This window comes from Oryza glaberrima, chromosome 5 (assembly GCF_000147395.1).
Source record: "Oryza glaberrima chromosome 5, OglaRS2, whole genome shotgun sequence".
Classification (NCBI taxonomy): Eukaryota; Viridiplantae; Streptophyta; class Magnoliopsida; order Poales; family Poaceae; genus Oryza; species Oryza glaberrima.
Window position 1 is genome coordinate 1,475,864 of NC_068330.1, and position 13,174 is coordinate 1,489,037.

At 45.2% G+C, this 13,174-nt stretch overlaps 1 protein-coding gene and 1 pseudogene across 1 annotated transcript; one reads left to right on the plus strand and one right to left on the minus strand.

The window, feature by feature from the left end:
• Positions 1-3,449: 3,449 nt before the first annotated feature.
• On the plus strand, positions 3,450-4,812 carry LOC127773786 (ocs element-binding factor 1-like). Its single transcript, XM_052299962.1, has one exon. It carries the CDS (start codon positions 3,991-3,993, stop codon positions 4,444-4,446), a length of 456 nt encoding a protein of 151 aa, XP_052155922.1. The 5' UTR covers positions 3,450-3,990; the 3' UTR covers positions 4,447-4,812.
• A 1,975-nt stretch (positions 4,813-6,787) lies between these two features.
• Positions 6,788-7,849, minus strand: LOC127773787 (enoyl-[acyl-carrier-protein] reductase, mitochondrial-like; annotated as a pseudogene).
• Between the last annotated feature and the right edge of the window lie 5,325 nt (positions 7,850-13,174).

A 13,174-nucleotide genomic window follows, 5' to 3' on the forward strand; every position in this document is an offset into this window, starting at 1 on the left:
AGACTAGCAGTGGTAGTATGCTTCAGATGGCCATTCGTCTTGGTAAAAGTGAGACAGAAAGGTGCCCTGCTCTCTCGTGCTCACGGACGGCTGAGTCATTGCTTACATCATCTATGATGTGATGTAATCCTAGCATCAATACTAAATTATTGATGTTCTCAAAAGAAATACTGAATTATTGAAAACACAAACAAATATTCCATCTGTTTTTATTGAAAATCCATATAATTCCATTGGTGAGGATTTGCTAGCACTTCTCTCTTGGATGGATGCCAATATTTTTTCCTAACATGCATAGTCAGGGGCGGAGCTACAGTAATAGGGCCGGTGTCAGGTAATACCGACGACTTTCGGCAAAACCTATAGCAAAACTGTTTATCCATATGTTATTACACTATGATCTAAGTATAATTAGTATACTATGACACCGATAGACACGTTATGACACCAACGAATCGATTTTCTAGATTCGCCACTGTGCATAGTGACATGGCAACTAATACTAATGCTGCTGTTAACCTTAATAAAAATAATAATGTAATGGTTGCTGGATGGCCATTGTAGGGCACATGTGGTTGTGATCAAGCTCTATTAATTAAATTTTTTGAGAGGGAAGGTTTGTGGTTGAGTTAGGTAATTAGTAGGTTCACGCCAAGGAAGGTCACAACCAAAATGAGGAGCCTCGCATACGTCCACTACTATAATATATTATCACCTCAAAATCGCTACGTGCACACATGCATTGTCATGGATGCTTGGTGGCTAAGTTATCATATCAATCAACTACAACGTGTAGGCCACCTGGTGTAAATACATGGCAGCATGTTCTATCAGCTGATATCTGGGGCTGAAGGTTAATGTTGGGTGTGACGGTTAAATGGCGTAAATTGTATGGAGGTGAATAGTATAAGATGTTAAATGACACGAGTTGTATGAAGGTGAATAGTATATCATGTTTCGTAATGTTTACCAATCGATCGATCATAACATATTATATTAGATATTTACACCGTTTTATGGTATGTAGATTAAATTTTTTTTCCAATATATAGCATGCCTATTGCAGATCGATCTTGCCTCCATGGTAGTATTCGAGGCTCCATCGTGATATCCAAGCCAATGTGGTCATGTAGCGCTCCCAACCGAAACATTGTGTAAAAAAACGATAACGGTTACATCGACGATGATCATATGAGAGTAGTTTCAAATAAATTTTCCAGCCTTACATTCTAGTTCTCAACATCTTCTTTTAATTTCGACTTCTATATATATATATAAACACACCTTAATAACACCTGGATGATACAAGTAAACGATTACAACTACAAATCTTGTAAAGAAAAATTAAAGGTGAATGCTGAATTGCCAATGAATTAAAGATGCAATGGAATATGCCTTGCATGTGAGATACTATAATAGTATTGCGAAGAGGAAAAAAAATAAAAGGAGAAATTAAAGAAAATGAAAAAAAAAGAAGAGAGGAGCTACTAGCATGTGGTTGTGTGCAGAGAGCAGTGTGGCAATGAGCTGTGTGTTGTGGGTGGCGCCGCAGACAGGAGGTGCGGCGCGATCTGTCGCCCGTCCAAAACAAAACATCCTGCGGCCGCGTCATCCGCCGGTGGACGCCGTACCAACTTGCGTCGCCACCCACCTCCCCTCCCCGTTTGCTTAATCCCCTTTTACCTGGGGCCAGCCCACTGTATCTAGTACATACCCCATGGACAAATAAATTAAAAACCACGCATGGTTTAATTAGGCAGAAACGCCAACAGTTAATGACCATCTCCATCTCTCTTCAACGCTTTGATATTTTGTTTGCCGATCTTGATTAATAAAAAGTGCATATCTCAGCTTACCTGAGATATTTTTGACATGGTTATATGATTTATTTATTTATTTTATTAGTTTAAGTTAGCTATGTAAGAATGCCTATAGCGCCGTGGAATATCGGTAATATTGGCCTACCAGGAGTAATATATGAGAGGAGAAGATCTATGAGTGATTTTCTTTTAATTTTAATTTCTATGATGTTACATATCCTTTTAAATAGTATGTACCATGTGAAAATGTGATGTGATCGTGGTTAATTAAGAGGGATGCTTTGCCTTAAAACAATGTCAAGGAATTCTTAACCTTTTGGGTGGTGTAATCTAGTATACTATTTCTGCCCTATCAGTCATGGCAATAAGAGGTAACTAGGAGAAACCAGCAGCACAAGAAAACGATACTGCATAGTTTTTTCTTGAAAAATTCAGACAAAAAAAGCAGGCATCTAGAACCAGAATATACTCCAAGCCAATATGTCATTATCCACCCCCATCCAATTGAGATAACTATTACGTTTCCTTTCACTATCATAATTCTCCTCACAAAGTTTAATCCTCCTACTACCAACTTATAGCTGGTTTTGATCTCATCATCTTTGGTTCTTTTTTTTTTCCTTTTCCATGAAGAAGGAAGCAGGGTTAATTTGGTCAAATGATTCATTCATCTTGTTTTTTTTCCAAGAACCCAAACAGCTCTTCCCTTGTGTAATTAATTAAATTAGTAATTAAGCAGGATGGTTGCCAGATTCTACACGTTTCTTCCTTTTTATCAGGGTGGTGGTTCCTTCTTGACAGCTTCCTTTCTCCAATGGATATGGATTGCATTTGAAACATGTAATTGGTGGGTAAAATTTGGAATTTTTTAAGAGCAAAATTTGGGGAAATTTTAGTAGTGGCCAGGACCAGCAGAAGCTGTGGGCATATGCGCGTTGTAGGGCTGGGTCACCGTCACTTTGTCCACCTCGGTTGGTCCTGGGTTGCTTCCTCTTATTCCATTTGCATTTTCACCCTTCTAAAATTTCTAATTTGTTATATTATAAAAATCAAATTTCTTTGTGACAACATTTAACAATTTACTCTTGCCTTCTCCCCCACACGGGGTTGTCCTGTCAGTACAACAACGTGTGTCCTAATGCTAAAAGAATATTGGAGGAGAGTCCCTTCATATAGACCGCGGTGATGCTCTCTTATTTATGCTCCATATGTTAAACCTCTAACTAGGCACCAATTATTTTAAAAACTGAAAACTAATCTCACACTGCAATGAAACTTACTAATCTTAAGATAAATGCTTGTAATTACGTCATCTACTGACAACAAATACTTTTAATAAAATCATATTCATTTAACATTGCTTACGTTTTAAACATCAGTTCAAACACATCCATCCTACGAAGCCTAGAGACAACCTGTAACTTTCCAAGGGGTAGTACAAAAATACCAACTTTCCTGGGTATTAAAACAAAAGAAAAGCAAAAATAATACACATTGACAGATGAGTTAACGCCCGTGACAGGCTGGCACACGGAAAACGCCGTCCAGTCCAACCTCCCATTTTTCCCCAAATCCCCAAAATGCCCTCCTCCCCAGCTATAAATGCACCCTCCCAGAGCCCTTCTAAACCTTCCCCATCCGTCTAATTGCGCCCCTTATGCATTAGAGCCCCCGGAGTCCCCTCTGTTTCGCAGATAAGTCCTTGGTTCCCATCTTTTTATTACATTCAGGTCCTCCTAGTTTCTTTTCCTTTCGAGTCTACTCCTTGCATTCTTGCGAGGAAGCCCCTCGGGTTGGTCGAATTTTAGTTTCCACTCCCTCTCGTTGCTGTTCTTGTTCTTGCTCGAGGTTGAGGTTGGTGGCGTAGATCCGATCTGGGGAATGTTTACCTATCCTTTCCTCTAACGTTCGCCGTACTCCGATGAAGTTGAACGTGCTCCGCCGCCGCCGTTCCCACTCCTTCTCCGTTGCCTTCCTCTACTGGTTCTACGTCTTCTCATGAACTCATCGCCCTCCTCCCAAGAACACCATCTCCAGCCTCTAATTGATTAGATCTTGATTTCTTTTTCATCCTCCTACTAGTTTCTTTCTTGTTTTCTTTGGATTTTTTTGATCTCTTGAAGAGATCCGGTTCTTGGATTAAGTTTTGGACAAGAACCGTACTGTGACCATGTCGTCGCCTTCGCGCCGGAGCTCCAGCCCGGAGAGCAACACCAGCGGCGGCGGCGGTGGTGGGTACGCCGCCGACGAGCGGAAGAGGAAGAGGATGCTGTCGAACAGGGAGTCGGCGAGGCGGTCCAGGGCGAGGAAGCAGCAGCGGCTGGAGGAGCTGATCGCCGAGGCGGCGCGCCTCCAGGCCGAGAACGCGCGCGTCGAGGCGCAGATCGGGGCCTACGCGGGGGAGCTGAGCAAGGTCGACGGCGAGAACGCGGTGCTCCGCGCCCGCCACGGCGAGCTCGCCGGGCGCCTCCAGGCGCTCGGCGGCGTCCTGGAGATCCTCCAGGTGGCCGGCGCGCCCGTCGACATCCCGGAGATCCCTGACGACCCGCTGCTCCGCCCATGGCAGCCACCGTTCGCCGCGCAGCCCATCGTCGCCACCGCCATGGCCGACGCCTTCCAGTTCTGAGCCACCATGGAGAGCTCGCACACCATGGCCATTGGCATCAATGGCATGGAAGCAGCTGCATTACAAACTAGTAGTACTAGCCTCTGTGGTTGTGTCTGATGATGCTTATTATGTTTAATTATGGTTTGCTTCATGTTGTTTTCATTAATCTAGACCATTAATAAGCAATGTGTGTTGTAATCTTGTCTAGTCTTATGTGAAATGTGTTCATCTCCTCTAGTGCTCCTTGCTAATAAGGGTGGAAGAGAACAATCTGGTTTGATGTAATTCTTGGAGAGCACATGTGTGCTGGTTTGTGATGTGATGAACTGATGATTGTAATATTTTGACATTGAACCTATGCTATAATGTTTGCACCAATGAATCTATCCTTGTGTCACTGAATGGTTTTATTTGTTTCTGATTGAATTGTTTGGGAAGAATCCTGTGAATGATGATAGTTTGCTGAGATGCTAATTGTTCAGTCTTTTATATGATGAATTCCATTCCAAGAGATATATCACTCCATAATCCTATCCTGTTGGTTTGGGAGAATGTAATCATATTTATTTTTCCATCCTTGAAGTATGGTTCTGCATCTGACTGTTTGCTATCTTTGGTCCATCAACCTCCTCCTTCTGAAGTTGGTTGATAGGAACTTCCTTTCTTGCCAAAGCTGGTTCATCCAGACTGTTTAGTGCTTATAACTCTTATTAGCAAGATTTGTTAACTAAGGCCTCAAAAGAAGTAAGTTGATCAGTTTCATACTAAAATCCATCCGTCCCTAAAAGTATAGTTACTTCTAATATCTAATTCTCTACCTATTGCTTCGTCTGAATCAATTACAATCATTCTCAATTCAATTTCATCTCTATCCTTAAACCCCGTTATGTCCATTAAACTTGAATTCACCTTTATTATTAAATCCCGTTCGTGTAGTTCACAACCATCAAACGTTTCACTGTTAAATTTCATCTCTATTCTTAAAACCCGTTCATGTAGTTCACAACATTAAACATTCCTCGCTTAATTTCACCTCTATTCTTAAACCCCGTAAAAGACAATCCCAGAAGTGCTTATAGTTTAGAACAACGAGACTAGGAAGCAAATATCATTTTCCATTTAATTTCACCTTTGGGACTGAGAGAGTTAGTACCAATTATCCAGCAACGATAACTAATCATTGAGAAAATATATGGTCGAAGATAATGCTTAGTTTTCCCACCATTTTCTTTGTTCCAAAATGTTCCATGAAAAATATTGAGCTAGCTTTTCCAAACATTTTTGAAGCAACCCAACATTTTTCCAGAAAAGTGCCGCATTAGCTCTCTCTCTCTCTCTCTCTCTCTCTAAAAAACTAGAGTTTCCATCATTATCATTTTATTTTGATGGAATAATATATGTTCTTTCATCGGAATGATTGGTGGCGAAAGGAAACGAAAAAAAATCATCCTGTTTCAGTAGAGTTGTACCTGGACTGGGCCTCCTGTTTGGGCCTAGGCCCACCCGACGTTCCGACATATTAGTCCTATTTGGAAAAAGTAAACCAAAGGTCCCTCAACTTGTCATCGAGTTACAAAATCGTCCCCCAACCGCAAAACCACAACGCATCCCCCAACTTACAAAACTGCAAACTAGGTCCCTCAGCGGTTTTGACCCGGTATTATCCCACGTGGTGGCTGAGTCAGCGTGAAACCCACGTGGGCCCCACATGGCAGGGTGTCCCCGTCAGCTCCTGCGTCTCTTTCCTCTCTTTTCTTTCTTTATTTCTCTACTCCTTTCCTCCCTCTCAGCGCCTCTCTCTCTCTCTCTCTCTGCTCGCGCACAGGCGGCGGCGCGCGCGGCCGGCGACGGCGGCTCCCGGGTGGCCGCGCTCGGGCTCAGGGCGGCGCGAGATCGGCGGCCTCCCCGTCCCCCCGTGCGGTTGGCGATGGCGGCACGCGGCTGCGGCCATCATCACCGAGATCGATTCGACGCCACCGCCATCAGTCGCTACCGTCGGCGCGCTGCAGTGGGCCGTCCGCAACTTCCTCCGCGCCGGCGACTGCATCACGCTGCTGCACGTCTGCTCGTCGGCGAGGTCGCGGCGGAGGCGGCGCAGCCTACGCCTCGGCGGCTTCCAGCTTGCCCTCGCCTTCAGGGAGCTATGCAACGGCATCGCGGAGGTAAACCAATTAATCAATGGTGGTAGTTGGCTCAACTCAAAACAAAGAAAGAAGCATGTGGCACGACGGTGAACCAGCTCGCCGCCACCACGCTCGTCGTCGGTCTCCACGACAAGAGCATGTGGCGTGTCGGAATTTTATTGGTCGTGGCCGCGGCGGCGGGCTGCATCGCGGGGTGGCCGGCGCTTGAGCTGCTGGAGCATGGCGACGACGACTGGATTCCGACCTTCCCCAGCTCAAGGCTCAGCCTCGTTATCGCCATCTCCGCCTTGTCCTCCTGCTCGCCCTCGCCGCCGCCTCCTACCGACATAGCACAAACGAAAACCAAGCCCAAGGCGTTCAATGTGCATGTGATAGCCGGCGGTAGGCAAGGTCGTCGCGCGGATTTACTACTACTCACCTGCGTGGCGTGCGGCGGCGGCGAGGCCTCGTGTTGTCCGGGTGTGGCGCCGGCCATGTCCATGAGAGCCAGGGCGGCCTCGAGCTAAGCGGATTGAACGCCATGGCGGCGTCGAGTCTTGGAGCATCCTAGGCGCGGTGAGTGGATTGACGGTGATGGTGGCGGCGTATTGGGGAGGCACATCGGAGCGGGGAAGGGATGACCCAGTCGCCGGGGGAGAGGAGCGGGGAATCGACGGCGGCGCCGAGGGCGTGGACCTGGCCGACCCCCTCGTAGCCTGCAACAGCGGCGGGGAGGGGAGGACGAACGGGGTAGACACCCTCGACGCGGTTGAGGTCGGAGGGGTTGATGGGGGCAGTCAGCATCCACATGCACACATCGCGGTAGCTGATCTCCGCCGGGCGCCGGCAGCAGCTCAGCCACCCTGAGGACTTTGTCGGGCGGGCCGTGGTGGTCGTAGAGGACGGCTGTGGCAGGCGGGGACATCGAGGCGCCTCGCCCTCGCCGTCGTCGTTAGTCGCTTCGTCATTGACGCCACGGCGGCGGCATTGCCTCTGCCCGTCCCGGCGCAGGCGGAGGCGGCGTCGCCACGGCCGGCTACGAACGACGTCGTCGCTGCCGTCACCGCCGCTGCGTCGCCCGTCACCGGCTGCCGACGCCCTCCTCTCCCGCCTCGCCTCCTGACCTCCTCCCGCTGTGTCGACGAAGCTACCGCCTACCGCCATCCACGACGCCCAGGGGAAACATGAGAGGAGGAAGGGAGAGAAAAGGGGAAAGAGAGGGGGTGACGTGGACACCCTGACATGTGGGGCCCACACTAACTCAGCCGTTACGTAAGACAAAACTGGGATCAAAACCACCTAAGGGCCTAAAGTGAACGGTTTTGTAAGTTGAGGGATGTCGGATGTCTGGTTTTGCGGTTAGGGGACGATTTTGTAACTCGATGACAAGTTGAGGGACCTTCGGTGTACTTTTTCCAGTGCTATTTTATTAGGGGGAAAAGTCCACTTTTACTCCGTTAAAAAGTGGGCCAAATCTAATTCATAACCTACAACCAGAAAACCAGATAGGACGGCTCCCTAGACTATTGTACAATTTAACTCCCTTAGCAGTTTTGGATGATGGTTTCGCTAACATGGCACTGACATGACATTGTTACTTGGTCTTCATTCCACGTGACGCTTAAGTGGCATTAGAATTTTTAAAATAATTGGGGGACCCATTTATCATAAAGAAAATATTACAGGGCCCACATGTCATCCCCTCTCTCTCTCTCCAACCCTTATCCCCCCTTCTCTTCCCCTTTGGCCGTCTGCGGGGAGCTGGGACACGAGAGAACATGCCGGCGACGAGCTGGGAGACGAGAGACAGACCACCCCTGCCCAACCAGACGAGCCCGGCCGGCCGAGCCGTTCCAGTCGTCGCTGCTCACGTTGCTGCTGCACTCGAAGGCAATGCCGAGCCGAACGTGAAGGTCTCCGAGCCCTGCAAATCCGGACGTCCACCCGGCCGGTGCCGTACGTCTGGTTATACCTACACGCGCAACCCCGACGGTGGGGTCGCCTCGATCGGCCAGCGCCGCCTCAGCCGCGCATAGGTTCAGCGAGCTACTGCACGGGAGCACACGGAGCGTCGGCGAGCTCGGCTGCTTGCTTCCTCAGGGCGCGCACTGCGTACTGACGAGGTCGCTGCCGGTGTCGGCGAAGCCCATCATATCGTCACAGCCGTCTTCTCCTTCTACTGCGCCATCGATGATCTTCTCCTACCGCGCAATCATGTAGAACAGACATCCCAGTAGAACACCGCGCGTGATGAAGTAGCCGGAGATGAAAACTCAATTGATCGATCACCACCGGTAGAACAAATATCCTAGCTAGAATTGAGAAACTCGATGGCTATGCACACCAGCAAAAGGGAACACACACGTCACACTTGCTCCTGTGGCAGAGATGGATGCTGCGCGCCCCCAGATCCGCTCGCGTGGAGAAGCCAGGATGAGCGAGCTGGTGCACCGGCCTTCAACGAGGCGCTGCTCATCGTGGTCGCGTGGTGTCCTCAAGCAAGGAGGTAGCCTCGGCGTCGGTGCGATCGATGGGGCAAGCGCTCGGTAGAGGCCCCGAGCGGCACGGCAGTGCCTGCACTGCTACTAGGGAGGCGACGGTGACACATAGGCGGGGCCGCCCGATCCGTCTCACTGGGGAAAAGAAAGAGAGAGATAAGGGGGAGAGAGAGGATGACACGTGGGTCTCACATATATTTTTTTAATTTTAATACCACATAAGAATCACATGGGACAAAAATCAGGTCAACACCACCATATCAGCGCCACGTCAGTGAAACTATCCTCCAAAACAGCTTAGGGAGTAAAATTATACCGGTTTCAATAGTTGGGGAGCCATCCTATCCGGTTTTCTGATCGAAGGGTATGAATTAGATTCGGTCTACTATTAAGGGAGTTTAAGTGGACTTTTTCCTCAAGAAGCCAACCTATTTCTTTATTTATCTTTAGGCCGAACATCACCAGTCAACAGGCCATGCAGCTTGTTTTCCTCGGCCCGAGCCATTTCTCTTGTTTTCCTCGGCCCAAATCTCAAAATCGGAAGGGGCCCATCTGGCCCAGCCCCGATTCCTTGCTCACCCATCGCTATGAGCCCATGACGCGCACACACCATCAAGTCCAGCTAGAGCGCCATTGCCGCCGCCGCCGGGGGCGGCTGATACGCGATCAGTCGCGCGCCCCTGCGCGCGCGCGGTCAGTCGCCCCCGTCTAGTCTCTTCTCTGTATCTACTATACATATGTATATCCGTGTATATACATATGTACATACGTATGTATACATATAAATATATTTTTAATACATAAAAAATATATACATATATACAAAGTTTATATACGATATATACAAACTTTGTATACGATTATATAAACTTTTTATATATATGTATTAAAAAAATAAAAAAACAATTACATCACGTATACAAAGTTTGCATACACGTATATAAACTTTGTATACGCATATACAAACTTTGCATACGCGTATACAAACATTATATACGCGTATACAAACTTTGCACACGCGTATAAAAACTTTGTATACGTACGGATATAAACTAGCTTGGTATACATACGAAAGTTTGTATTCATACATCTTTAAAAAAAACCGAAAAAAACAGAAGACAAACGAGAAAAAAAAAAGAAAAACCAAACTGAATAGAAACGGAAAAACGGGAAAAACGGAAAAAAAAAAAGGGCAAAGCGAACAGAAACGAAAAACGCGGAAAAAAAAAGGGAAACTCGCTCTCCTGCGCGGCGCGTCCGCCGCCCCCTCTCCGCGCGCGACACGTGTCCAGTCGCGCGGGGAGGGGCACGCGTGACTGATCGTGTAATAGCCTTCTCGGCCGCCGCCGCCTATAGAAGCCGGCATTCCCCTTATGTCGCTTAACAAATCCCAAAGCTTCATTGCCCTAAGGGATTTGTTAGAGACATAGGTATCCACAATATACACATCAGAGGTTTTTAATTCTCTAAAACCTTGTTGGGTTTGAAGAGGGTTGAAGAGGTTTGGAGGGGTTTGATTTTCCACACCACAATAGATGTGAAATAAATCCCCTCCAATCCCTCCCTCTTGGGGATTAACCGAACATAGCCTAAAGTAAAACTTATACATTGTGCGAGTAGTATTTATACATTAATGTAGAAAGATCACCAGCAGGAAATAAGAAAAATATATTGCTTTTCTCTCTCTCATAGTAGTGCTACTCTCTCCTTCAAATGGCTAATTTTGTATACGTGGGGTACTATCTAATACACCGGCCTCAGTACTTTTCTGAGGGCCTGTTTGGTACAGCTCCAACTCCTAAATTTAGCTCCAGGAGTTGGGTCTAGAGTGGAGTTGTGGAGCTGCCTAAACCCAGCTCCACAACTCTAGTTCATTTCGTGAGAAAGCTCCACCCAGCTCCACTCCCAGTTTTGATAGAGCTAAAACTGTTTGGCTGAGCTCCAGCTCCAGGAGGGGTGGAGCTGGAGCTGTACCAAACAGGCCCTTCTTCCTCTTCCTCCTTTTGATTTGAAGTTGTGTGGAGGCTTGGCTCTTACGAGGGATGACTCATCGTCTCTCTCATCTCTTCTCTCATCCGTCTTGCCATTTAATCCTACATGGCATTTAGGGGTTTGTGTTTGGGTGCTTAGAGCAAGTTTTACAGTGGAGTTGATTATTACCTCCAATTTTAGCAATGTCATATCTACTCATTGATTCAGAGCTAACATGCATGTACAACAATTTACCTCTAACACACAAACCCTAATATTTCTTTTGGCCCACTTCTCACACCATCTTACTTTCTCTTTGCAGTTTTCTTGGATATTGTGTAGAGTTTACTCCTTGCATGAAGGATGGTTCATGCATCCTCTCTCTCCCCTCACCCTTCTCCACCTTTATCACCTAGTGCTATGTGATATTTTTAGAGATAGTTATAGTACTTGCTCTTAGAGCAAGTTTTATAGTAGAGGTGGATGTTACTTCTAATTTGAACCATGCCATCTAGTCATTAATTGAGAAATGCTCCCTCCGTTTCATATTGTTTCATATTATAAGTCATTTGACTTTTTTTCTAGTCAATTAGTTTTTTCCTCATCTTATTCTGGTTAAACATGTCGTGTGAAGTTTGTTCAATGTAGGTGCATGAATTGATTGTTCTGTTAATGAAGTTGCTATGTTAACTGATATAAAATGTGGGGAAGTAAAGGATAATGAGATCATGGGTGGCAACTGTTGATGAGGATTGAGTAGAGGACAGAGAGGGCTCACTACTGTTTCCAGGCTTTCAGCTGGAGAAAATAAAAAGATAAATCCAAAAGAAGAATAGCTAAATAAAAGTTGGCCAGATAGGAGCTGCCCCTTTTTTATCCTGGCTCTCTGTAGTAGTAGATTGCATTTGCTTCTGGTGGATGATTAGTGCTGGCATTAGCATCCATAAACCGCTTGTACATTCAGTAGCATTGCAATGCTTGCAAGTAAGGATGTTTTCTTGCTTTTTAACACTGATTGTTTGCTTCTCAATGTGCTCATCCTTTGCTTTAGTGCAAAATAACAAAAGCAGGAGAGCTGGAATTTGGTGATCCAAAAAGGGTAATGTTGTTCTCAAAAGAAAAAGGTGATGTTGTAAAGAGGAACAATGCTTGTCTAACTTGTTGCTTTCTCAAGTTATAAAGATGAACAATCCAACAAATCATCCAGTGATTCGGTGAGTTCTTGTGATGTACTGACAAAAGCACTAATGTGCCTCTTTTGGCCTTCTTTAAAAAAATCTGTAGATCAGGATTCCTCAAACTTCCTCACCGGCTCTTTTGTTTGGTGTTCACCTTCTCAGACTTAGCCATCTGGGTTTTCTTTACTAATATATGTTTTTGTTTTGTTTTATAGAAGAATTTGATCATGATGGCAATGGAGATATGTAAGATGGAGTTGGAATTAAGAGTGATTATCTTGCTGACATAGTGCATATGTTTTGTTTAATTCAAGTTTTGATCTCAGTTAGTTTTGAATTGGAGAAATCCAGAAATTTAAAGTTACTTTGTGTTTGATTTATGAATAATCACTAGATTACTCTAGTTCTGAATCTTGAAGTTGTGATGCTACCTAGTATCGAAATTAACACAATTTAAAATTGAGCATTATATGTGTTTCCGAAACTTGAATTATCACTGTGGTATTCGATTTGTTAGACTTGAAGTTGTCTAATTGTAAAATTCAACTTATTTTTCTGCATTCCTGAATCTGATTTTAAGTTTTGCCTTCAGTTACATGATTTTAATATTGTAATTACAGTTTTTTTCTACGTAAATATAGTACAAATGAATTGTATTTTTAAATATTTTTTAGATCCAAATTTCTATTTATGTATGTAGATTTGAAATTTAAAATTATGATTCAATTTAAGATAAATATATACAGAATAAGCTTTTTTACTTTTTACCTGATTATGAATGCAGATATTTTTCAAATTTGATTGCTTCAGAAGAAAAGCTTTTGAAGTTTTCAAGATAACAGTTGAAGAATATCTTACATCACCCATCTTTAGAACATTTGATGTTTTCAAATTCTTCTCTTTTAAACCTGAATATGAAAGCATTTCAAATAAATATGTACAGATTTTTCCCTAGTTATCTTGGCTTCATTTACAT

Excerpts from the sequence above, each read along its gene's own strand:
- LOC127773786 (XM_052299962.1), top strand. The coding sequence starts at position 3,991 with ATGTCGTCGCCTTCGCGCCGGAGCTCCAGCCCGGAGAGCAACACCAGC.